The sequence below is a fragment of the Delphinapterus leucas genome, chromosome X, assembly GCF_059928025.1.
Source record: "Delphinapterus leucas isolate spDelLeu-1000000601 "Yukka" chromosome X, BTC_Dleu_Yukka2, whole genome shotgun sequence".
NCBI lineage: Eukaryota > Metazoa > Chordata > Mammalia > Artiodactyla > Monodontidae > Delphinapterus > Delphinapterus leucas.
The window spans coordinates 59,241,594-59,267,895 of NC_143150.1; the positions used below are offsets into that span (position 1 = coordinate 59,241,594).

At 39.1% G+C, this 26,302-nt stretch overlaps 1 protein-coding gene across 1 annotated transcript in view; it reads right to left on the reverse strand.

The window, feature by feature from the left end:
• Positions 1 to 882: 882 nt before the first annotated feature.
• LOC149744256 (uncharacterized) overlaps positions 883 to 26,302 on the reverse strand; it is a 143,830-nt gene continuing 118,410 nt past the window's right edge. The window contains exons 4-7 of the mRNA XM_089904916.1: positions 26,060 to 26,160; positions 3,934 to 4,090; positions 3,133 to 3,591; positions 883 to 1,433 (exon numbers count right to left, since the gene is read on the reverse strand). Of these exons, the coding sequence (XP_089761042.1) occupies positions 883 to 1,433; positions 3,133 to 3,591; positions 3,934 to 4,090; positions 26,060 to 26,160 (1,268 nt within the window). The remainder of the gene's footprint in view (positions 1,434 to 3,132; positions 3,592 to 3,933; positions 4,091 to 26,059; positions 26,161 to 26,302) is intronic.

Genomic DNA, 26,302 nt, shown 5'->3' on the forward strand with positions numbered 1-26,302 from the left:
ATTTAGTAAAATATTTCACTAATTTCTCACTTCTGTCTTGCATTTTTTATGCCAAACTAATTTAGTAGCTGGGAAGAATAAGCAAAATTAATTTCCTAAAAAAAATACTGTTTTAACATGCAATAGTTTAGGCATCCTGTCATGCTGTTAGTGTTGTCTTACCCATATTATTTACATCTCAACCATGTATACTATTTACACTTCTACAGTTTTGTCTCCTTGTATTTTTAAGGCTTCCAGTAAATATTTACAATTTTGTCAAATATGTGTCACAAAAATAAATATGTATGTTTAAGCATTCTTGTTAGTGAGCTTTCTTCATAGGTTCTATCAGAAATGCATTGTATTCAAGAATCTTCTGCCAAATCTTCTGGTTCCTTAATGTTCAGTCAATAAACTTCTTGGACATTAAGCTGAACTCATCCAGATAACTTGATAACTATGAGATCACTTTCATTTGTCCATCAAAATATCCAAGAAAACCTGAAGTTTTGGGAACTATGAGATGTAAAATATTATTTGGAGGTTAGTTGTTATTTTGTTTAGTGATAAAGACACTGTATCTCTTTACTAAATAGAAACCTAGGCTTGATGAAGTAAGTGTTTTACTTCTCCACAACTCATCCCCTCCAGCCATATTATTCCACTGGTTAATAGAGGGCTGCCATTCAGAATAAACTAGTAAGTAGACTCCAATCTAATTCCAAAATTTCTGATAAAAGACATCCATAATAAATGTATTAATATGATTATTTATACATTCTGAATTTAGATTTTTCATTTATTATTTTGGATTGTAAGATTTGATACAGCTATGTTTTGATGTTTATTGTCTTGGTGTGTTCCTTTAACTATTAGAACCACTTTGTAAGGTGTTAGTTTTTATAATCTGTGTTCACCTATCTTTGAGAGCTCAGCAAGTGGAGAGGATACAATACGTCTGGAAGTTCCAAGATTATTCCTGAGAGTTTCATCATTACCAATGGGAATTCCAACACTGCTTCTCCTGGGAAGTCCACCATTGCCTCTAGGAACTTCAAAATTACCAATGGGGACACCACCTCTGCCTCTGGGAATTCCAGAATTATCCAAAGGAACAGTAGTATTATCCATGGGGATCCTAACATTATTCATGGAAGCCCCAATATTACTCATGGGGACTCCACCCTTGCTCCTGGGAATCCAAGCATTATCCATGGAAACCCCAACATTGCCCATGGGAACTCCAACATTAACCTTGGGGATGATGACATTATTCCTGGGAACTCTAACATTGCCCCTGGGAAGTCTGGTATTATCTCCAGGAATTCCAATTTTATCCCTCATTGCAGAAGAATTCTCAAAACTTGGATCGATAGGAAGATGTTCTCCAGAAGGTGACAAAATGGCCGTTTGCCAAGCTGCTTTGATGCTGTCACTTTCCTTTGCGTTTTCTAAAACAGAAAATCAAAAGTTTTTTTTAATGATTGAAGATTGACTTTCGTTTCAAGAAAAAAATTCTATGAGTAAGAATGAGAGACTAATAATTCCAAATTTTATCTCAGTCCAATTGTTTTAACAATTTAAAATTACACGGCAATAGTATCACAGTATGTAACCTTTTGTTTAGCAAAATATCTTGATAAGCTGTTTTGGGTGTAAAAGGTGGACAGAAAAAAATAAAAAATCTGGCTAAATAGTCCCACACAATGGCCAGGAATCTGGGGTAATGGAAAATATAAGAGGGAGTGGAAGGAGAGGAAGAGAGAGGCTAAGTAACATTGTGATGGGAGGTGGACTACAGAAGGATGTTAGCCAATGAGAAATTACAGTGGTGGGTAGCTGAAAGGCTTTTAGGAACAAAGACATTTAGTATTCAATTTTATTTCTTTTGCAGTATGAGAAATTAATGAGATTAAGAATTCAGTAGTAACATGAAATCAGAGAGGGGTAACCATGAGGATGGAAGCACATAAGAATTTGCAGGAATCTTGAGGAGGGGATTGGATGTGAGATTGAGATTGATCCAATTTTAAGATGAAGTGATCCAAGCTGATTTGGGGTTATACTTGGATTTCAGTTGTTGTTAAAGAATCTCTCAGAGCCCTAAATATGTGTAGAAAAAGAAACAAATTATATAATGGTCAGATTATGATTTCCTGACAAAGTTTAGGCTAGATTCCAGATACTGGAACTACCTTCGATAGTTTGGTGGGGCTACTTCAACGAGAGGTTTCTAACTGATGACACCATTTTCAGGAAATTATGTGGGTAGGCTACTAACATGAGTTAAATTAAAAATTCCTAATACTATATGGTATCTATAGTAGCATTGTTTATATGTTTAAATAGTTGTAATGATAAAAACAAAAATGTTACCATATATTTAATAGCAAAGATCAATCTAGGATTTTAAAATACATTATAAATACACATAAAATACATTCTAAATACTTCTATTAATATTACTTTTAAGCAGGCACAGGCTATAATATTAATCATTCATTTGTCAATTAATATTTTCTAGCCACTAGGGTGCACACATGCAGGAGGAAATGGAGAGATTCTCATCCTCCTCCTCCTCCTCTTCTGCTGCTCCCCTTCTTCCTCTTCATCCTTCTCCTCCTCCTCTTCCTCCTCCCCATCGTTCTTCTTTTTTTTTTTTCTTCTTCTTCTTCTTTAAACAGCAGGATCATGTCCATTATCCTATTAATTTTCTAATCTAAGCCCCTATTATTTAGTTACTGGGTGATGGGTGTGCAGGGTAAAATGTTCTATTCTATTGGTTAAAAACCACGATACAATGTAATTCTCTGAAGATTACCCACCTAACTGGAAGTTGTTTTTAGAAGAGAATATTTTTTTAAAATTTCTAAAGTTATAACCAGTCTGTATATTTAAGCGTTTACTTTCATATGGTTAATACTGGTGTCTGATTGAATTTATACAACTTAATGTCAGACTGTAAACACCAAATATAAGGCTTAAATTATAAGATGGTATCCATTTTTTTTTAGAATAAGCTAATGTTTTATCGAAAGAAATAGATTTCCAGGTGGTGAGTTTGAAAATAAATTCACTGATGAAAATCTATTTGTCTGGAAAATTATATGTGATTTATAAAAACAGTCACAGCAAGTTCAAAAATCTTACCTCTTGTAAGCAAATTATGATCACTTGGGAAGAAGAAGCGTGTCTCCTCTGGGTTTAATGTTAACTGAGGTGCATTTACTTTTTGGCTTCTGCCATCACTGTATGGTGGCAAGCTGTGGCTGTGCTGCTTCTGGAGCTTAGGACGCTGGGGAAGCAATGGGAAAGGTCCTTGCAAAGCATGGAGATGGTGACCCCTGAGTGAGGTGGTTGTTCGATTCTCCTCTGGTGGCAGCTGGAGGTAGCCAATTTCTCTTTCATCTGTAGGAGTAGTTTGGAGCATGTGGAGTCTTTCACTGTTCAGTGGTGCCTCTAAGAGCTCTTCCCAGGAACGCCGGAAGATGGGTCTTTCTCTGAAAGGATACATGCTTCTTGCTACTTCCAGGTCATCACTTCCTGGGGACTCTGCATTTTCTGAAGATTCCAGCCACAGATTTCTTGGATTTCTTGGGCGACTGTTTTCTGAGGATGGTGAACATTTATTTATTAAAGCCTACAGGTGTATAAGCCCAGTGAATTTCAAAGTTGGAATTTCTGTATCATCTAGCTCCTCATTTCCAGGCACACCAGCAACAAGTATTGTGGTGACTTTCTCCCTTTTCTCTGGACTGGCAATTCCTGTAACTTCTAAAAGTTGAGATTCTGGTACCCTTGGAGATTTAACTGACATTTTCTCTAGGCGAAGAAGCCCTGAAGGTTTTGGTCTTATAAGGACAATGCTCTCTAACTCTTTATTTACTGGGGTGGGGGAGGTGGTCACCATCACCACCTGATTTATAATCCCCAAGTCCCTCTGATGGGTACCTTCTCTGGTGTGTTGATGGGAGGCCATGGTTGATTTCTGTTGTTTTTGTCTTCTGGCCTCTTCCTGAACTCCTGGATCAATAGGACGAAAATAGATGAACTCATCAGAAACGTCTTGAGCACGTCTGTATTGGAAGGTTGGACTCGCAGAAACAATCTGAAAGAAAATTCAAGTTCAAAACATTACATAATACAATAAAAGCCCATGTGATTAAACCATTAATTTAAAAAATCAGACTATGAACTTTTTTTGCTATCCAGAAATAAATACAGTTCATGCATTACATTAACACATTTACTACCCTTGTCTTGTTTTTGACACATACTATCCTAGATCTGTAAGTCTGGACACTGTAAACATACTCAGATTACTCCAAATCTGTTGAGAAATATAAGGAATCCCCTAAAGAATTTTTTCCTTCAAGGGAGACATTATTCTAGTCTAGTGTTTCCCAAAGTGTTTCCTAGCACCTTAGTCTCATCAATGGCTCCAACACACACACACACAAACACACACACACACACACACACACGCACACACACAGAGGATTCCATAGATAATAATAATTTAGAAAATAGTATATATTCTGTCTTACAACTTCATAATGTAGAGGAGCCTATTAAAGGCTGAGAAATTTTTTTTATTAATATATAACTCACTGTATTAACCATGTCTTATATTTTCTGTATTCTGATGCTTTGATATCTGGGGCCTTGCTGACTCTGGAGGGACTGCCCCTTACAGGGTTAGTCAATTCCTAGAAATAGTATACAACTCATCCATAAACAAGCCTTTCATACAAAAACCAAACAATTTAGAGTCCACACTCAACCACCTCTTTTATCAGGCTCTCACAATCTGGGCCACTATCTACCTACCTTAATCACCCCAGGGCCAGGTATCATATAACTAGGGACAACTCCTAGGTCCCAGAGCCTGCTAAAATTATACAAATTAGCCAATTCTAAATCTGCATACCCTGGCTTGCCTGTTTCTTCCTGTGGAAACCACAGTGAAGCCCCCATTACAAGGGTGCCCTTCTTGGAATCTGTAAGTATAACAAACTATCTTTTCAATGGCAATTATCTCCTGATCTGTTGGTCTTATCATATCTAAATAATAAACTTTCCTCCAATAAACTTTCTTTTTTCTCTTGATGACTTCCCTGTCCCACACTCCCTTCTATAAAAGCCTTCCACTTTGTACAACCCCTTTGAGTATCTGCTTGCTAGATGAGATGCTGCCTGATTCATGAATTGTTTAATACAGCCAATTAAATGTTCAAATTATTCAGTTTATTTTGTTTTTTAACAGATTTGTGGTAGCCAATTAGTTAAAACAGTTGGCACAGTGATCAGAGTGGTTTGGCCTCAGACTGGAATGATATGTCATTAGACTCTTCTTGACTTACTGACTGGTTCTATCAGACTGCCTGGGACAGTGACTCTGCTTGCTGGCATGTTCTTGTGCTATGGCTCTGATTTCTATTCCATTTATTGGGTGTTGCCATGAGTTTCCAACCTAAATTTCGAACTCAAAAGCTGAGTCATCCCCAAGTCCTGGGCTGAGCTTAGTCAATTGCCTAGATACCTGGACAGTGCTCCTGAGGGAACTCTCTTATATAGTTTAGCTAAGCTTATGAAAGGCTCCTCTGAGGTATAACGTCCCTCCAAGTATTGTGGGATGGGCCTGATTAGTCGACCAGGCAACAATGACAAGTAGTAGAGCAAATTAGTTGCTATTTTCCTATATGTTTCAGCCTGACCTGTTGGGTGGAAGGAAAGTGCTCTTCAGAGGTAATTGCGTGTTGTGAGGGACACACAGAGTCAGTGTGAGGACATTCACCTCAGGGACCATGGCATGGCACCCCAAAAAGGTGTCATTCTGGAAGTAAACTCTTGTGTTGCTGCATGCCTTGCTGTTGTTGCAATTTGTCCTCTGACCAGTAAGGCACAAGGATACTTGTCACCCTTGGATACAAGTGGCATATGCATAAAGAAAAAGGAAAAGGGAAAGGGACACTTTATCCCTGCCCCACCTAAAACCATCAAGGAGGTTATGCAACTGATTCAATGTATAAAATGCTTTATTGAGCACTGCTGCTTACTAGCATGCCTAGGGCCTTATGCTCAAAATCCAGAGACTCAAAAATACTGGTAAGGTCACTGTTACTCTCTTGGAAGTGGATCGAAGCACCTCAGAGGTCAGTTAGGACACCTTAGAGAGGGAGGCTTTTATCTATGTACAGGGCCAATCAGGACTACCAGAAGTTTATCTAATAAACACCAAAAGAAAAAAAAATTGGGGGACAGACAGAAGACAAAAGTGAAAAAAGAGAGAAGAAAAGAAAGAAATTTCATCCTCCTAGAGATAAAAGCTATTCTAAAAGATTTTGTTAAAAAAGACAATGAAAAGGGACTAATACTTCAGACAGGGGGTTAACTTTGCTATAGCTCTCTGGATTCAAATCCCAATCCCTGGGAAGTGGACTGGGAAAACCTGAAACAAGAAATGACTGCCTAGAGGCAGGCCACCGGGCCCCTTCTCTCTCCCCCTTTTTCCTGTAACCACCTAGAAAGTCTACTCTATGAGTTAATAGCCAAAGACAGAAACTATAAACTGCAGATGTAAGCAACAAGAAACCCCATTTAAAAAGAAGAATAAGAAGAAAAATAAACAGAAAACCAAAAAAAAAAACCACAAAAAAACCCAACCTATATAAAGGCATACAAAATAAAAGGTAAATAAATAAATAATATATAAATATGTATTTTTAACATATTTAATATATTTTAACATTTATATATTAAATTACTTGTATGTGTGTCTATCCACCTACGTATCTAGTTATATATATGAGGGTCCATAATTTGATCCAACTGGAAACACAAAATTTACTAAAAGGAATTATGTAAAAAAATTTTAGGGGGGGACCTTGAAGATGGCGGAAGAGTAAGACACGGAGATCGCCTTCCTCCCCACGGATACACCAGAAATACATCTACACGTGGAACAACTCCTACAGAACACCTACTGAAGGCTGGCAGAAGACCTCAGACCTCCCAAAAGGCAAGAAACTCCCCACATACCTGGGTAGGGCAAAAGAAGAAAAGAAAAAACAGAGACAAAAGAATAAGGACGGCACCTGCACCAGTGGGAGGGAGCTGTGAAGGAGGAAAAGTTTCCACACACTAGGAAGCCCCTCCGCGGGCAGAGACTGTGGGAGGCGGAGGGGGGAGCTTTGGGACTGCGGAATAGTGCACAGCGACGGGTGCGGAGGGCAAAGCGGGGAGATTCCCGCACAGAGGATCGGTGCACCCGAGAGGCTTGTCTGCTCACCCGCCGGGGCGGGCGGGGCTGCGAGCTGAGGCTCGGGTTTCGGTTTTGGACGGAGCGCAGGGAGAGGACTGGGGTTGGCGGCTTGAACATAGCCTGAAGGGGTTAGTGCACCACGACTAGCCGGGAGGGAGTTCGGGGAAAAGCCTGCACCTGCCGAAGAGGCAAGAGACTTTTTCTTCCCTCTTTGTTTCCTGGTGCGCGAGGAGAGGGGTTTAAGAGCGCTGCTTAAAGGAACTCCAGAGACGGGCGCGAGCCGCGGCTAAAAGCGCGGACCCCAGAGACGGGCGGGAGACACTAAGGCTGCTGCTGCCGCCACCAAGGGGCCTGTGTGTGAGCACAGGTCACTCTCCACACCCCTCTTCCGTGGAGCCTGTGCAGCCCGCCACTGCCAGGCTCCCGGGATCCAGGGACAACTTCCCCGGGAGAACGCACGGCTGGCCTCAGGCTGGTGCAACGTCATGCCGGCCTCTGCCGCAACGTCACGCCGCCTCTGACGCCGCAGGCCCGCCCTGCATGCAGTGCCCCTCCTTCCCCCCCCCACGGCCTGAGTGAGCCGGAGCCCCCGAATCAGCGGCTCCTTTAACCCCATCCTGTCTGAGCAAAAAACAGACGCCCTCCAGCGACCTACACGCAGAGGCAGGGCCAAATCCAAAGCTGAGCTCCTGTGAGCTGTGAGAACAAAGAAGAGAAAGGGAAATCTCTCCCAGCAGCCTCAGAAGCAGCGGATTAAAGCTCCACAATCAACTTGATATACCCTGCATCTGTGGAATACCTGAATAGACAAGGAATGATCCCAAATTGAAGAGGTGGAATTTAGGAGCGAGATCTATGATTTTTTTCCCTTTTCGTCTTTTTGTGAATGTGTACTTGTATGCTTCTGTGTGAGATCTTGTCTGTATACTCTTGCTTCCACCATTTGTCCTATGGCTCTATCTGTCCATGGTTTTTAAAAAAAAATTTTTTTCTTAATAATTAATTTTAATTGTAATAACTTTATTATACTTTACCTTCGTTCTTTCTTTCTTTCTTTCCTTCCTTCCTTCCCTCCTTTAGACAACGAATCACCCCAAATTGAGGAGGTGGTCTCTGAGAGCAAGATTTATGATTTTTCCCCCTTTACCTCTTTTTGTGAAGGTGTATGTTTATGCTTCTGTGTAAGATTTTCTCTGTATAGCTTTGCTTCCAACATTTGTCCTAAGGTTCTATCCGTCCTTTTTTTTTTTTCTAAATATTTTTAAATTCAATAACTATATTACACTTTATTTTATTTTTACTGTATCTTCTTTCTTTCTGTCTTTTTTCCTTCTTTCCCTCCTTCCTTCCTTCCTTCCTCCCTCCCTCCCTCCCTCCCTCCCTCCTTTCTTTCCTTCTTTGCTTCTTTCTTCCTTCCTTCCTTTCCTCCTTTCCTTCTTTCTTTCCTCATACTTCTACTAATTCTCTCTACATTTTCTCCCTTTTATTCTGAGCCGTGTGGATGAAAGGCTCTTGGTGCTCCAGCCAGGAGTCAGGGCTCTGCCTCTGAGGTAGGAGAGCCAACTTCAGGACACTGGTCAACAAAAGACCTCCCAGCTCCACATAATATTAAACGGCGGAAATCTCCCAGAGACCTCCATCTTAACACCAGCACCCAGCTTCACTCAACGACCAGCAAGCCACAGTGCTGGACAACCTATGCCAAACAACTAGCAGAACAGGAACACAACCCCACCCATTAGCAGAGAGGCTGCCTAAAATCATAATAAGGCCACAGACACCCCAAAACACACCACCAGACGTGAACCTGCCCACTAGAGAGACAAGATGCAGCCTTATCCACCGCAACACAGGCACTAGTCCCCTCCACCAGGAAGCCTACACAACTCACTGAAACAACCTTAGCCACTGGAGAAAGACATCAAAAACAACGGGAACTACGAACGTGCAGCCTGCAAAAAGGAGACCCCAAACACAGTAAGATAAGCAAAATGAGAAGACAGAAAAACACACAGCAGATGAAGGAGCAAGATAAAAATGCACGAGACCTAACAAATGAAGAGGAAATAGGCAGTCTACCTGAAAAAGAATTCAGAATAATGATAGTAAGGATGATCCAAAATCTTGGAAGTAGAATGGAGAAAATGCAAGAAACAGTTAACAAGGACCTAGAAGAAATAAAGATGAAACAAGCAATGATGAACAACGCAATAAATGAAATTAAAAGTACTCTAGATGGGATCAATAGGAGAATAACTGAGGCAGAAGAACGGATAAGTGACCTGGAAGATAAAATAGTGGAAATAACTACTGCAGAGCAGAATAAAGAAAAAAGAATGAAAAGAACTGAGGACAGTCTCAGAGACCTCTGGGACAACATTAAATGCACCAACATTCGAATTACAGGTGTTCCAGAAGAAGAAGAGAAAAAGAAAGGGACTGAGAAAATATTTGAAGAGATTATAGTTGAAAATTTCCCTAATATGGGAAAGGAAATAGTTAATCAAGTCCAGGAAGCACAGAGATTCCCATACAGGATAAATACAAGGAGAAATACGCCAAGACACATATTAATCAAACTGTCAAAAATTAAATACAAAGAAAGCATATTAAAAGCAGCAAGGGAAAAACAACAAATAACACACAAGGGAATCCCTATAAGGTTAACAGCTGATCTCTCAGCAGAAACTATGCAAGCCAGAAGGGACTGGCAGGACATACTGAAAGTGATGAAGGAGAAAAACGTGCAACCAAGACTACTCTACCCAGCAAGGATCTCATTCAGATTTGATGGAGAAATTAAAACCTTTACAGACAAGCAAAAACTGAGAGAGTTCAGCACCACCAAACCAGCTTTACAACAAATGCTAAAGGAACTTCTCTAGACAAGAAACACAAGAGAAGGAAAAGACCTATAATAACGAACCCAAAACAATATAGAAAATGGGAATAGGAACATTCATATGGATAATTACCTTAAATGTAAATGGACTAAATGCTCCCACCAAAAGTCACACATTTGCTGAATGGATACAAAAGCAAGACCCTTATATATGCTGTCTACAAGAGACCCACTTCAGACCTAGAGACACATACAGACTGAAAGTAAGGGGATGGAAAAAGATATTCCATGCAAATGGAAGCCAAAAGAAAGCTGGAGTAGCAATTCTCATATCAGACAAAATAGACTTTAAAATAAGGACTATTAGAAGAGACAAAGAGGCACACTACATAATGATCAAGGGATCGATCTAAGAAGAAGATATAACAATTGTAAATATTTATGCACCCAACATAGGAGCACCTCAATACATAAGGCAAATACTAACAGCCATAAAAGGAGAGATCAACAGTAAAACATTCATAGTAGGGGACATTAACACCCCACATTCACCCATGGACAGATCATCCAAAATGAAAATAAATAAGGAAACACAAGCTTTAAATGATACATTAAACAAGATGGACTTAATTGATATTTATGGGACACTCCATCCAAAAACAACAGAATACACATTTTTCTCAAGTGCTCATGGAACATTCTCCAGTATAGATCATATCTTGGGTCACAAATCAAGCCTTGGTAAATTTAAGAAAATTGAAATTGTATCAAGTATCTTTTCTGACCACAACGCCATGAGACTAGATATCAATTACAGGAAAAGATCTGTAAAAAATACAAACACATGGAGGCTAAACAATACACTAGTTAATAATGAAGTGATCACTGAAGAAATCAAAGAGGAAATCAAAAAATACCTAGAAACAAATGACAATGGAGACACAACGACCCAAAACCTATGGGATGCAGCAAAAGCAGTTCTAAGGGGGAAGTTTATAGCAATACAAGCCCACCTTAAGAAGCAGGAAACATCTCGAATAAACAACCTAACCTTGTACCTCAAGCAATTAGAGAAAGAAGAACAAAAAAACCCCAAAGCTAGCAGAAGGAAAGAAATCATAAAAATCAGATCAGAAATAAATGAAAAAGAAATGAAGGAAATGATAGCAAATATCATTAAAACTAAAAGCTTGTTCTTTGAGAAGATAAACAAAATAGATAAACCACTAGCCAGACTCATCAAGAAAAAAAGGGAGAAGACTCAAATCAATAGAATTAGAAATGAAAAAGGAGAAGTAACAACTGACACTGCAGAAATAAAAAAAATCATGAGAGATTACTACAAGCAACTCTATGCCAATAAAATGGACAATCTGGAAGAAATGGACAAATTCTTAGAAATGCACAACCTGCCAAGACTCAATCAGGAAGAAATAGAAAATATGAACAGACCAACCACAAGCACTGAAATTAAAACTGTGATTAAAAATCTTCCAACAAACAAAAGCCCAGGACCAGATGGCTTCACAGGTGAATTCTATCAAACATTTAGAGAAGAGCTAACACCTAACCTTCTCGAACTCTTCCAAAATATAGCAGAGGGAGGAACACTCCCAAATTCCTTCTACGAGGCCACCATCACCTTGATACCAAAACCAGACAAGGATGTCACAAAGAAAGAAAACTACAGGCCAATATCACTGATGAACATAGATGCAAAACTCCTCAACAAAATACTAGCAAACAGAATCCAACAGCACATTAAAAGGATCATACACCATGATCAAGTGGGGTTTATTCCAGGAATGCAAGGATTCTTCAATATACGCAAATCTATCAATGTGATAAACCATATTAACAAATTGAAGGAGAAAAACCATATGATCATCAGAATATAGGCAGAGAAAGCTTTCGACAAAATTCAACACCCATTTATGATAAAAGCTCTGCAGAAGGTAGGCATAGAGGGAACTTTCCTCAACATAATAAAGGCCATATATGACAAGCCCACAGCAAATATCATCCTCAATGGTGAAAAACTGAAAGCATTTCCACTAAGATCAGGAACAAGACAAGGTTGCCCACTCTCACCACTCTTATTCAACATAGTTTTGGAAGTTTTAGCCACAGCAATCAGAGAAGAAAAGGAAATAAAAGGAATCCAAATCAGAAGAGAAGAAGTAAAGCTGTCACTGTTTACAGATGACATGATACTATACATAGAGAATCCTAAAGATGCTAACAGAAAACTACTTGAGCTAATCAATGAATTTGGTAAAGTAGCAGGATACAAAATTACTGCACAGAAATCTCTGGCATTCCTATATACTAATGATGAAAAATCTGAAAGTGAAATCAAGAAAACACTCCCATTTACCATTGCAACAAAAAGAATAAAATATCTAAGAATAAACCTACCTAAGGAGACGAAAGACCTGTATGCAGAAAATTATAAGACACTGATGAAAGAAATTAAAGATGATACAAATAGATGGAGAGATATACCATGTTCTTGGATGGGAAGAATCAACATTGTGAAAATGACTCTACTACCCAAAGCAATCTACAGATTCAATGCAATCCCTATCAAACTACCACTGGCATTTTTCACAGAACTAGAACAAAAAATTTCACAATTTGTATGGAAACACAAAAGACCCCGAATAGCCAAAGCAATCTTGAGAACGAGAAAAGGAGCTGGAAGAATCAGGCTCCCTGGCTTCAGACTATACTACAAAGCTACAGTAATCAAGACAGTATGGTACTGACACAAAAACAGAAAGATAGATCAATGGAACAGGATAGAAAGCTCAGAGATAAACCCACGCACATATGGACACCTTATCTTTGATAAAGGTGGCAGGAATGTACAGTGGAGAAAGGACAGTCTCTTCAATAAATGGTGCTGGGAAAACTGGACAGGTACATGTAAAAGTATGAGATTAGATCACTCCCTAACACCATACACAAAAATAAGCTCAAAATGGATTAAAGACCTAAATGTAAGGCCAGAAAGTATCAAACTCTTAGAGGAAAACATAGGCAGAACACTCTATGACATAAATCACAGCAAGATCCTTTCTGATCCACCTCCTAGAGTAATGGAAATAAAAACAAAAATAAACAAATGGGACCTAATGAAACTTCAAAGCTTTTGCACAGCAAAGGAAACCATAATCAAGACCAAAAGACAACCCTCACAATGGGAGAAAATATTTGCAAATGAAGCAACTGACAAAGGATTAATCTCCAAAATTTACAAGCAGCTCATGCAGCTCAATAACAAAAAAACAAACAACCCAATCCAAAAATGGGCAGAAGACCTAAATAGACATTTCTCCAAAGAAGATATACAGAATGCCAACAAACACATGGAAGAATGCTTAACATCATTAATCATTAGAGAAATGCAAACCAAAACTACAATGAGATATCATCTCACACCAGTCAGAATGGCCATCATCAAAAAATCTAGAAACAATAAATGCTGCAGAGGGTGTGGAGAAAAGGGAACACTCTTGCACTGCTGGTGGGAATGTGAATTGGTTCAGCCACTATGGAGAACAGTATGGAGGTTCCTTAAGAAACTACAAATAGAATTACCATATGACTCAGCAATCCCACTACTGGGCATATACCCTGAGAAAACCAAAATTCAAAAAGAGTCATGTACCAAAATGTTCATTGCAGCTCTATTTACAATAGCCCGGAGATGGAAACAACCTAAGCGCCCATCATCGGATGAATGGATAAAGAAGATGTGGCAGGAAGATGGCGGAAGAGTAAGACGCGGAGATCGCCTTCCTCCCCACGGATACACCAGAAATACATCTACACGTGGAACAACTCCTACAGAACACCTACTGAAGGCTGGCAGAAGACCTCAGACCTCCCAAAAGGCAAGAAACTCCCCACGTACCTGGGTAGGGCAAAAGAAAAAAAGAAAAAACAGAGACAAAAGAATAAGGACGGCACCTGCGCCAGTGGGAGGGAGCTGTGAAGGAGGAAAAGTTTCCACACACTAGGAAGCCCCTCCGCGGGCGGAGACTGCGGGAGGCGGAGGGGGGGGCTTCGGGACCGAGGAGTAGTGCACAGCGACGGGTGCGGAGGGCAAAGCGGGGAGATTCCCGCACAGAGGATCGGTGCCGACCGGCACTCACCAGCCGGAGAGGCTTGTCTGCTCACCCGCCCGGGCGGGCGGGGCTGCGAGCTGAAGCTCGGGTTTCGGTTTTGGACGGAGCGCAGGGAGAGGACTGGGGTTGGCGGCTTGAACATAGCCTGAAGGGGTTAGTGCACCACGACTAGCCGGGAGGGAGTTCGGGGAAAAGCCTGCACCTGCCGAAGAGGCAAGAGACTTTTTCTTCCCTCTTTGTTTCCTGGTGCGCGAGGAGAGGGGTTTAAGAGCGCTGCTTAAAGGAACTCCAGAGACGGGCGCGAGCCGCGGCTAAAAGCGCGAACCCCAGAGACGGGCGCGAGCCGCGGCTAAAAGCGCGAACCCCAGAGACGGGCGCGAGCTGCGGCTAAAAGCGCGGACCCCAGAGGCGGGCGGGAGACGCTACGGCTGCTGCTGCCGCCACCAAGGGGCCTGTGTGCGGGCGCAGGTCACTCTCCACACCCCTCTTCCGCGGAGCCTGTGCAGCCCGCCACTGCCAGGTTCCTGGGAACCAGGGACAACTTCCCCGGGAGAACGCACGGCGGGCCTCAGGCTGGTGCAACGTCACGCCGGCCTCTGCCGCAACGTCACGCCGCCTCTGACGCCGCAGGCCCGCCCCGCACGCAGTGCCCCTCCTTCCCCCCCCTCACCCCCGGCCTGAGTGAGCCTGAGCCCCCGAATTAGCGGCCCCTTTAACCCTTTCCTGTCTGAGCAAAAAACAGACGCCCTCCAGCGACCTACACGCAGAGGCAGGGCCAAATCCAAAGCTGAGCTCCTGTGAGCTGTGAGAACAAAGAAGAGAAAGGGAAATCTCCCCCAGCAGCCTCAGAAGCAGCGGATTAAAGCTCCACAATCAACTTGATATACCCTGCATCTGTGGAATACCTGAATAGACAAGGAATGATCCCAAATTGAAGAGGTGGAATTTAGGAGCGAGATCTATGATTTTTTTCCCTTTTCCTCTTTTTGTGAATGTGTACATGTATGCTTATGTGTGAGATCTTGTCTGTATACTCTTGCTTCCACCATTTGTCCTAGGGCTCTATCCGTCCATGGTTTTTAAAAAAAAATTTTTTTTTCTCAATAATTTTAATTGTAATAACTTTATTATACTTTACCGTCGTTCCTTCTTTCTTTCTTTCCGTCCTTCCCTCCTTTAGACAACGAATCACCCCAAATTGAGGAGGTGGTCTCTGAGAGCAAGATTTATGATTTTTCCCCCTTTACCTCTTTTTGTGAAGGTGTATGTGTATGCTTCTGTATAAGATTTTCTCTGTATAGCTTTGCTTCCAACATTTGTCCTAAGGTTCTATCCGTCCCTCTTTTTTTTTTTTTTTTCCTAAATATTTTTTAATTCAATAAATATATTATACTTTATTTTATTTTTACTGTATCTTCTTTCTTTCTGTCTTTTTTCCTTCTTTCCCTCCTTCCTTCCTTCCTTCCTTCCTTCCTCCCTCCCTCCCTCCTTTCTTTCCTTCTTTGCTTCTTTCTTCCTTCCTTCCTTTCCTCCTTTCCTTCTTTCTTTCCTCATACATCTACTAATTCTCTCTACTTTTTCTCCCTTTTATTCTGAGCCGTGTGGATGAAAGGCTCTTGGTGCTCCAGCCAGGAGTCAGGGCTCTGCCTCTGAGGTAGGAGAGCCAACTTCAGGACACTGGTCAACAAGAGACCTCCCAGCTCCACATAATATTAAACGGTGGAAATCTCCCAGTGACCTCCATCTTAACACCAGCACCCAGCTTCACTCAACGACCAGCAAGCCACGGTGCTAGACAACCTATGCCAAACAACTAGCAAAACAGGAACACAACCCCATCCATTAGCAGAGAGGCTGCCTAAAATCATAATAAGGCCACAGACATCCCAAAACACACCACCAGACGTGAACCTGCCCACTAGAGAGACAAGATCCAGCCTCATCCACCACAACACAGGCACTAGTCCCCTCCACCAGGAAGCCTACACAACCCACTGAAACAACCTTAGCCACTGGAGACAGACATCAAAAACAACGGGAACTACGAACGTGCAGCCTGCAAAAAGGAGACCCCAAACACAGTAAGATAAGCAAAATGAGAAGACAGAAAAACACACAGCAGATGAAGGAGCAAGATAAAAATGCACCAGACCTAACAAATGAAGAGGAAATAGGCAGTCTACCTGAAAAAGAATTCAGAATAATGATAGTAAGGATGATCCGAAATCTTGGAAGTAGAATGGACAAAATGCAAGAAGCAGTTAACAAGGACCTAGAAGAAATAAAGGTGAAACAAGCAATGATGAGCAACGCAATAAATGAAATTAAAAGTACTCTAGATGGGATCAATAGGAGAATAACTGAGGCAGAAGAACGGATAAGTGACCTGGAAGATAAAATAGTGGAAATAACTACTGCAGAGCAGAATAAAGAAAAAAGAATGAAAAGAACTGAGGACAGTCTCAGAGACCTCTGGGACAACATTAAACGCACCAACATTCGAATTATAGGGGTTCCAGAAGAAGAAGAGAAAAAGAAAGGGACTGAGAAAATATTTGAAGAGATTATAGTTGAAAACTTCCCTAATATGGGAAAGGAAATAGTTAATCAAGTCCAGGAAGCACAGAGAGTCCCATACAGGATAAATACAAGGAGAAATACGCCAAGACACATATTAATCAAACTGTCAAAAATTAAATACAAAGAAAGCATATTAAAAGCAGCAAGGGAAAAACAGCAAATAACACACAAGGGAATCCCCATAAGGTTAACAGCTGATCTCTCAGCAGAAACCCTACAAGCCAGAAGGGAGTGGCAGGACATACTGAAAGTGATGAAGGAGAAAAACCTGCAACCAAGGCTACTTTACCCAGCAAGGATCTCATTCAGATTTGATGGAGAAATTAAAACCTTTACAGACAAGCAAAAGCTGAGAGAGTTTAGCACCACCAAACCAGCTTTACAGCAAATGCTAAAGGAACTTCTCTAGACAAGGAACACAAGAGAAGGAAAAGACCTATAATAACGAACCCAAAACAATATAGAAAATGGGAATAGGAACATACATATCGATAATTACCTTAAATGTAAATGGACTAAATGCTCCCACCAAAAGACACAGATTGGCTGAATGGATACAAAAACAAGACCCTTATATATGCTGTCTACAAGAGACCCACTTCAGACCTAGAGACACATACAGACTGAAAATAAGGGGATGGAAAAAGATATTCCATGCAAATGGAAACCAAAAGAAAGCTGGAGTAGCAATTCTCATATCAGACAAAATAGACTTTAAAATAAGGACTATTACAAGAGACAAAGAAGGACACTACATAATGATCAAGGGATCGATTCAAGAAGAAGATATAACAATTGTAAATATTTATGCACCCAACATAGGAGCACCTCAATACATAAGGCAAATACTAACAGCCATAAAAGGGGAGATTGACAGTAACACATTCATAGTAGGGGACTTTAACACCCCACTTTCACCCATGGACAGATCATCCAAAATGAAAATAAATAAGGAAACACAAGCTTTAAATGATACATTAAACAAGATGGACTTAATTGATATTTATAGGACACTCCATCCAAAAACAACAGAATACACATTTTTCTCAAGTGCTCATGGAACATTCTCCAGGATAGATCATATCTTGGGTCACAAATCAAGCCTTGGTAAATTTAAGAAAATTGAAATTGTATCAAGTATCTTTTCTGACCACAACGCCATGAGACTAGATATCAATTACAGGAAAAGATCTGTAAAAAATACAAACACATGGAAGCTAAACAATACACTACTTAATAATGAAGTGATCACTGAAGAAATCAAAGAGGAAATAAAAAAATACCTAGAAACAAATGACAATGGAGACACAACGACCCAAAACCTATGGGATGCAGCAAAAGCAGTTCTAAGGGGGAAGTTTATAGCAATACAAGCCCACCTTAAGAAGCAGGAAACATCTCGAATAAACAACCTAACCTTGCACCTCAAGCAATTAGAGAAAGAAGAACAAAAAAACCCCAAAGCTAGCAGAAGGAAAGAAATCATAAAAATCAGATCAGAAATAAATGAAAAAGAAATGAAGGAAACGATAGCAAAGATCAATAAAACTAAAAGCTGGTTCTTTGAGAAGATAAACAAAATAGATAAACCACTAGCCAGACTCATCAAGAAAAAAAGGGAGAAGACTCAAATCAATAGAATTAGAAATGAAAAAGGAGAAGTAACAACTGACACTGCAGAAATAAAAAAAATCATAAGAGATTACTACAAGCAACTCTATGCCAATAAAATGGACAATCTGGAAGAAATGGACAAATTCTTAGAAATGCACAACCTGCCAAGACTGAATCAGGAAGAAATAGAAAATATTAACAGACCAATCACAAGCACTGAAATTGAAACTGTCATTAAAAATCTTCCAACAAACAAAAGCCCAGGACCAGATGGCTTCACAGGTGAATTCTATCAAACGTTTAGAGAAGAGCTAACACCTATCCTTCTCAAACTCTTCCAAGATATAGCAGAGGGAGGAACACTCCCAAATTCCTTCTACGAGGCCACCATCACCTTGATACCAAAACCAGACAAGGATGTCACAAAGAAAGAAAACTACAGGCCAATATCACTGATGAACATAGATGCAAAACTCCTCAACAAAATACTAGCAAACAGAATCCAACAGCACATTAAAAGGATCATACACCATGATCAAGTGGGGTTTATTCCAGGAATGCAAGGATTCTTCAATATACGCAAATCTATCAATGTGATAAACCATATTAACAAATTGAAGGAGAAAAACCATATGATCATCTCAATAGATGCAGAGAAAGCTTTCGACAAAATTCAACACCCATTTATGCTAAAAACCCTGCAGAAAATAGGCATAGAGGGAACTTTCCTCAACATAATAAAGGCCATATATGACAAGCCCACAGCAAACATCATCCTCAATGGTGAAAAACTGAAAGCATTTCCACTAAGATCAGGAACAAGACAAGGTTGCCCACTCTCACCACTCTTATTCAACATAGTTTTGGAAGTTTTAGCCACAGCAACCAGAGAAGAAAAGGAAATAAAAGGAATCCAAATCGGAAAAGAAGAAGTAAAGCTGTCACTGTTTGCAGATGACATGATACTATACATAGAGAATCCTAAAGATGCTACCAGAAAACTACTAGAGCTAATCAATGAATTTGGTAAAGTAGCAGGATACAAAGTTAATGCACAGAAATCTCTGGCATTCCTATATACTAATGATGAAAAATCTGAAAGTGAAATCAAGAAAACACTTCCATTTACCATTGCAACAAAAAGAATAAAATATCTAGGAATAAACCTACCTAAGGAGACGAAAGACCTGTATGCAGAAAATTATAAGACACTGATAAAAGAAATTAAAGATGATACAAATAGATGGAGAGATATACCATGTTCTTGGATGGGAAGAATCAACATTGTGAAAATGACTCTACTACCCAAAGCAATCTACAGATTCAATGCAATCCCTATCAAACTACCACTGGCATTTTTCACAGAACTAGAACAAAAAATTTCACAATTTGTATGGAAACACAAAAGACCCCGAATAGCCAAAGCAATCTTGAGAACGAGAAAAGGAGCTGGAGGAATCAGGCTCCCTGACTTCAGACTATACTACAAAGCTACAGTAATCAAGACAGTATGGTACTGGCACAAAAACAGAGATATAGATCAATGGAACAGGATAGAAAGCCCAGCGATAAACCCACGCACATATGGACACCTTATCTTTGATAAAGGTGGCAGGAATGTACAGTGGAGAAAGGACAGCCTCTTCAATAAATGGTGCTGGGAAAACTGGACAGGTACATGTAAAAGTATGAGATTAGATCACTCCCTAACACCATACACAAAAATAAGCTCAAAATGGATTAAAGACCTAAATATAAGGCCAGAAACTATCAAACTCTTAGAGGAAAACATAGGCAGAACACTCTATGACATAAATCACAGCAAGATCCTTTCTGATCCACCTCCTAGAGTAATGGAAATAAAAACAAAAATAAACAAATGGGACCTAATGAAACTTCAAAGCTTTTGCACAGCAAAGGAAACCATAATCAAGACCAAAAGACAACCCTCACAATGGGAGAAAATATTTGCAAATGAAGCAACTGACAAAGGATTAATCTCCAAAATTTACAAGCAGCTCATGCAGCTCAATAACAAAAAAACAAACAACCCAATCCAAAAATGGGCAGAAGACCTAAATAGACATTTCTCCAAAGAAGATATACAGAATGCCAACAAACACATGAAAGAATGCTCAACATCATTAATCATTAGAGAAATGCAAATCAAAACTACAATGAGATATCATCTCACACCAGTCAGAATGGCCATCATCAAAAAATCTAGAAACAATAAATGCTGGAGAGGGTGTGGAGAAAAGGGAACACTCTTGCACTGCTGGTGGGAATGTGAATTGGTTCAGCCACTATGGAGAACAGTATGTAGGTTCCTTAAAAAACTACAAATAGAATTACCATATGACCCAGCAATCCCACTACTGGGCATATACCCTGAGAAAACCATAATTCAAAAAGAGTCATGTACCAAAATGTTCATTGCAGCTCTATTTACAATAGCCCGGAGATGGAAACAACCTAAGCGCCCATCATCGGATGAATGGATAAAGAAGATGTGGCACATATATACAATGGAATATTACTCAGCCTTAAAAAGAAATGAAATTGAGCTATTTGTAATGAGATGGATAGACCTAGAGTCTGTCATACAGAGTGAAGTAAGTCAGAAAGAAAAAGACAAATACCGTATGCTAACACATATATATGGAATTTAAGGAAAAAAAAATGTCATGAAGAACCTAGGGGTAAGACAGGAATAAAGACGCAGACCTACTGGAGAACGGACTTGAGGATATGGGGAGGGGGAAGGGTGAGCTTTGACAGGGCGCGAGAGAGTCATGGACATATACACACTAACAAACGTAGTAAGGTAGATAGCTAGGGGGAAGCAGCCGCATGGCACATGGATATTAGCTCGGTGCTTTGTGACAGCCTGGAGGGGTGGGATAGGGAGAGTGGGAGGGAGGGAGACGCAAGAGGGAAGAGATATGGGAACATATGTATATGTATAACTGATTCACTTTGTTATAAAGCAGATACTAACACACCACTGTAAAGCAATTATACCCCAATAAAGATGTTTAAAAAAAATTTTTTTTAACTTATGTAGAAGTATATGCTTACATAGAAGTGAAATGAATGGCAGCAATGATACAGGGGATGGGAGTTCATCTATTTTGTTATTATAAGGTACTTAACACTACCCATGAAGTGGTATAGTGTTATTTGAAAATGGAAGTGGATTAGCTGTGAAAGTGTTGCAAAGTCTAGGTCAACCACTAAAAAAAGCTAAGAAAGAAGAGAAAAAAATCATATAAAATGCTCCATTAAAACCACAAAAGGCAGAGAAAGAAATAAGGACAAAGAACAAGGGCAACAAATAGAGAACAGTGACAAACATGGTGCATATTAACCCAACTATATCAATAATCATTTTGAACCTCAATGGTCTAGATGCACCAATTAAAAGACAGAGATTGTTAAAGTGGACCAAAAAGCAAGACCCGCATATATGCTGTCTACAAAAAACTCACTTTAAAGACAAATATAGATTAAAAGTAAATGGTTGGAGAAAACATACCATGCTAACACTAATTAAAAGAAAGCAGGAGTAGCTATATTAATTTCAGACAGAACAGACTTCTAAGCAAGGAAATCTATCAGGGAAAAAGAAAGGCATTGTATAATGATAAAAGGGTCAGTTCTCTAAGAAGACAACAATCCTTAACATGCATGCATCTACCAAAAGAACATCAAACTACATGAGCCAAAAGCTGATAGAAGTGCAAGGAGAAATAGATGAATCCACTATCATAGTTGGAGACTTCAACACCCCTCAGTTAAAAATGGACAGATATAGTAGGTAGATAATCAGTAAGGACACAGTTAAACTAAATAACACCATCAATCAACTTGATATAATGGACATATATAGACTACTTCATTCAACAACAGCAGAATACACTTCTCAAACTCACATGGGGCATTCACCAAGATAGACCATATTCTGGGCCACAAGACACACCTCAACAAATTTAAAATAATAGGAATCATATAATGTTTGCTCCTCTCAGACCGCAATGGGATTCAAATAAATCATACAATGTCTTCTTTCAGAACACAGTGGAATTAAACTAGAAATCAATAACAGAAAGATAACTGGAAAATCCAAAGATGTGAAGATTAAACAACACAGTTCTAAATAACACATAAGTCAAAGAGGAAATCTCAAGAGAAATTAAAAAAATTTTTTGATTGAAATAAAAATGAAAATGCAACTCATCAAAAGCAGTGATTAGAGGGAAATTTATAGCATTAATACATATATTACAAAAGAAGAAAGATCTAAAATCAATCACCTAACTTTCTACCTTAGAAAACCAGAAAAAGAAAAGCAAATTAAATTCAAAGTAAGCAGAAGAAAAGATATAAAAAGTAGAGCAGAAGTCAATGAAGAAAAGAAGAAATCAATAGATAAAATAAAGATCTTCAGAAAGATCAATAAAATCAATAAACCTCTAGCTAGACTAAGAAAAAAAGAAAGACACGTGTTACTAATATCAGAAATAAAAGAGGGGACATACTGCAGAGCCTATGGACATTAATAGGATAATAAAGTAATACTATAAACAGCTCTATGCCCATAAATTTGTTGACCTATATGAAATGGATCAATTCCTTGAAGGATACAATTTTCCAAAACACACTCAAAAAGAAACAAACAATCTGAAGAGGCCTATATCTATTAATGAAACTGAATCAATAGTGAATACCCCTCCCCGAAAGCACCATGTCCCAGATGGGTTCACTGATGAATTATGCCAAACATTCAAGGGAAAAGTTATACCAACACTTTACAATCTCTTTCAGAGAATAGAAGCAGAGGGAATACTTCCAAATTCATTCTATAAGGCCAGTATTACCTTAACACCAAAACCAGGCAAATAAATTAAGAAAAGAAAACTACAGACTGATATCGCTCAAGAACACAGATGTAAAAATTCTTAGCAAAATATTAGCAATCAAATCCAACAGTGTATAAAAATAATTATATACCACAACCAAGTGGGATTTATTCCAAGTGTGAAAGGCTGGTTCAACAGTCAAAACCAGTGTTTCCCAAAGTGTTTCCTAGCACCTTAGTCTCATCAATGGCTCCAACACACACACACACACACACACACACACACACACACACACAGGATTCCATGGATAATAATAATTTAGAAAATAGTATATATTCTGTCAGATTGGTGGTAGCCATAATATTTGAAGCAAACTTGGTTTGTTATGTTGTTTTTAATTCTGCTCTGCATACTTGTTTGTAAGTTCTGTACCTGCTGTTTGTCAAATCTGTAAAAAATGACATGCTTAATAAGGTGATGCTAGCTCAGTGCTTTGAGATGATTTCCAATGCTATCTACCTTGACAAAATATAGACTTGCAATAAGAAATGCCTGAGAGTTCTCCCTACTACCCTTCCTTGTCACTCAAATGTGGCCTCAAGCCATTTCTGGTCCATGTACTTTCCCTCCTACGTGGGATAAGACACCCAGGAAAGGTCCTTCCTGGCACTGAGTGTTGAAGGCTACTGAATTTGGAAAAGCTGACTCTTCATCAGCGAAGGTTTCAGAGAAAGATCTTGATCAAAAGGGGGGAACTGTGAAATTAAAAAAAAAAAGGAAGCCTAAATTAAAATTGGAGCTAGGAAAGAGTGTAGAGGGAACTCTTACACATTACCACTCATTGTCAATTACCCCAAACAGGAAGAAGCATTAATTACAGATCCCAGTCTGAAGAGACAAACTTGCACTCCCAAACAGGACGTGCAAACTCCAGCAGGAGGAAGGAAGATTTTCTTTATGACTAGCAACAAGCCCAGACAATAGAAATGCTGCAGCTCAGCCAATGAGAAGCTGTTGGCACATGAATTCTATTCTTCTCCAATAATCTTTCATTTTTCTCTTGTTGGCAACTTTCTTGTCCCAGCCCCCTTTCTATAAAAGCCTTGTACTTTCTATAACTCCTCAGAGTATCTCTTTGCTTGCTATGTCAGACACTGCCCGATTCATTTAATAATGCCAATTAGATCTTCAAATTTAGTTAGTTGAATTTGTTTATTAACATGTCAATATGCAGATAAAGCATTTGACAAAATGCAATAGCCATTCATGATAAAAGCTCTCAGTAACCTTGAAAACCAACAGCCTGCAGTCGCAGTGAAAACCAGGGGCCTGACAGCTACTGATGGAGGAAGAATGGGGTTGGAGCTCCTTCAAAGCCTCTTTCCCAGACAGCTGTCATCGATTGACCTGTATGATAACAATTAATCTACTTTTTGTCTGAATTTTCCTGCTCTGCCCATTTCACATAAATAGAAACATTCAATATGTGATCTTTTGTGTCTGGCTCCTTCTGCTTAGCATAGTGTTTTCAAGGTTCATTCATGTTATTGCATGTATTAGTGCTTCATTACTTTTTGTGGTCAAATAATATTCCAGTGTATGGCTATGTTCCATTTTGTTTATCCATATATTAATTGATGGAAATTTGGGTTGTTTCCACTCTTTGGATCTTAGGAATAATGCTGCTATAAGCATTCATGTATGAGTCCTTGGATAGACATAAATTTTCATTTCTCTTGGGTATATACCTCAGTGTAGAATTACTAGGTCATATTATAACTCTATGTTTAAACATTTGAGGAACTGCCAGACTATTTCCTCAGGTGGCTGTACCATTTTCCATTCCTGAGAAGTCTTTTAAAATTGTATTTAACTTAGTTGTTCATTAACATACTTTAATATGTAACATTTTAAATAGAACCACATATTAACATTTGATTGGAACATTCTGTGGGAAAGTGTTCTAATCAAATAGGCAAGGGTCTCCTCATATTGTTATCCCATATAGAGCAAAAATGGAGGACTGAATAGATAGACATTTTTTCTCCTAAAAATATCTAATAGTAAAAGGTAAAGAAATTAGAAAATTGTTTTTTGAGGACCTAATCTCATTTTCCAATTGATAATGCAGCATGAAATAGATAAATATTAGCCTGAAGTTTGCATGTGATGTTGTTGCTTTAGTCACTCTTTGGTTCTGGGTTATATTAAGCATTATTATATCATGAAAGCTAGAGAAAAAATATGAAAAATAGTAACTTTTAAAATCAAATGCTAACAAAATTTAGTGACTATTTTGAATTTTACTACAGCTTTTACTAAGCTCTGTATTTTATACACTTCAAAAATCTCAGGGGAATAAATAAAATCCTACCTGCAGCTGTAAATAAGATTCTAAGATAATCTTACAAATTAATATAGTATATGAATAAGAATTTTATTTCTTGAAGTTACATTCATTCAGTCCAATTTATGCTAATACTATCCTTTCAATGTTCAAAGAAAGAAAAATCTGCATGTGTTAAACATCCACCTAACATACCAGTCTTCATCATGCCAGCTAGGGCAGCAAAATGAAGGGGAAGGTAAATTACTGTCCTCTCTCTTTTGTTATTTTTCTCTATGGATTCTTCAATTCTATTTTCTGGAAATGGTATTCATATTTTCACTCTAAGGCGTTTCAATAAGAAACTGCTTTGAGACACAAATACAGTTTTAAACAATTGAAAATTTGAGTGTTCTACATTTGGCCATGGCTGACCAACTTCGAATCAGTACTTACAGTGGTTGAATGGTGGCAAGGGTTACACTGGATCACAGGAAAATCTCTTCTCAGGGCTAAAATACAGTTTGCATAAATGATAGCACCTATGCGTCTGTATTCTGTAAGAAAAGATAGAACTCTGAGTTTGAAGAGTCTACCCAAGGATATCTTGCAGATTGCCATCTTTGTGATCATTTAAAATATATGCTGTAGTTGAATAAAGAGAAGATGACAAATAAAAAGAGAAACACTTTTAACTCT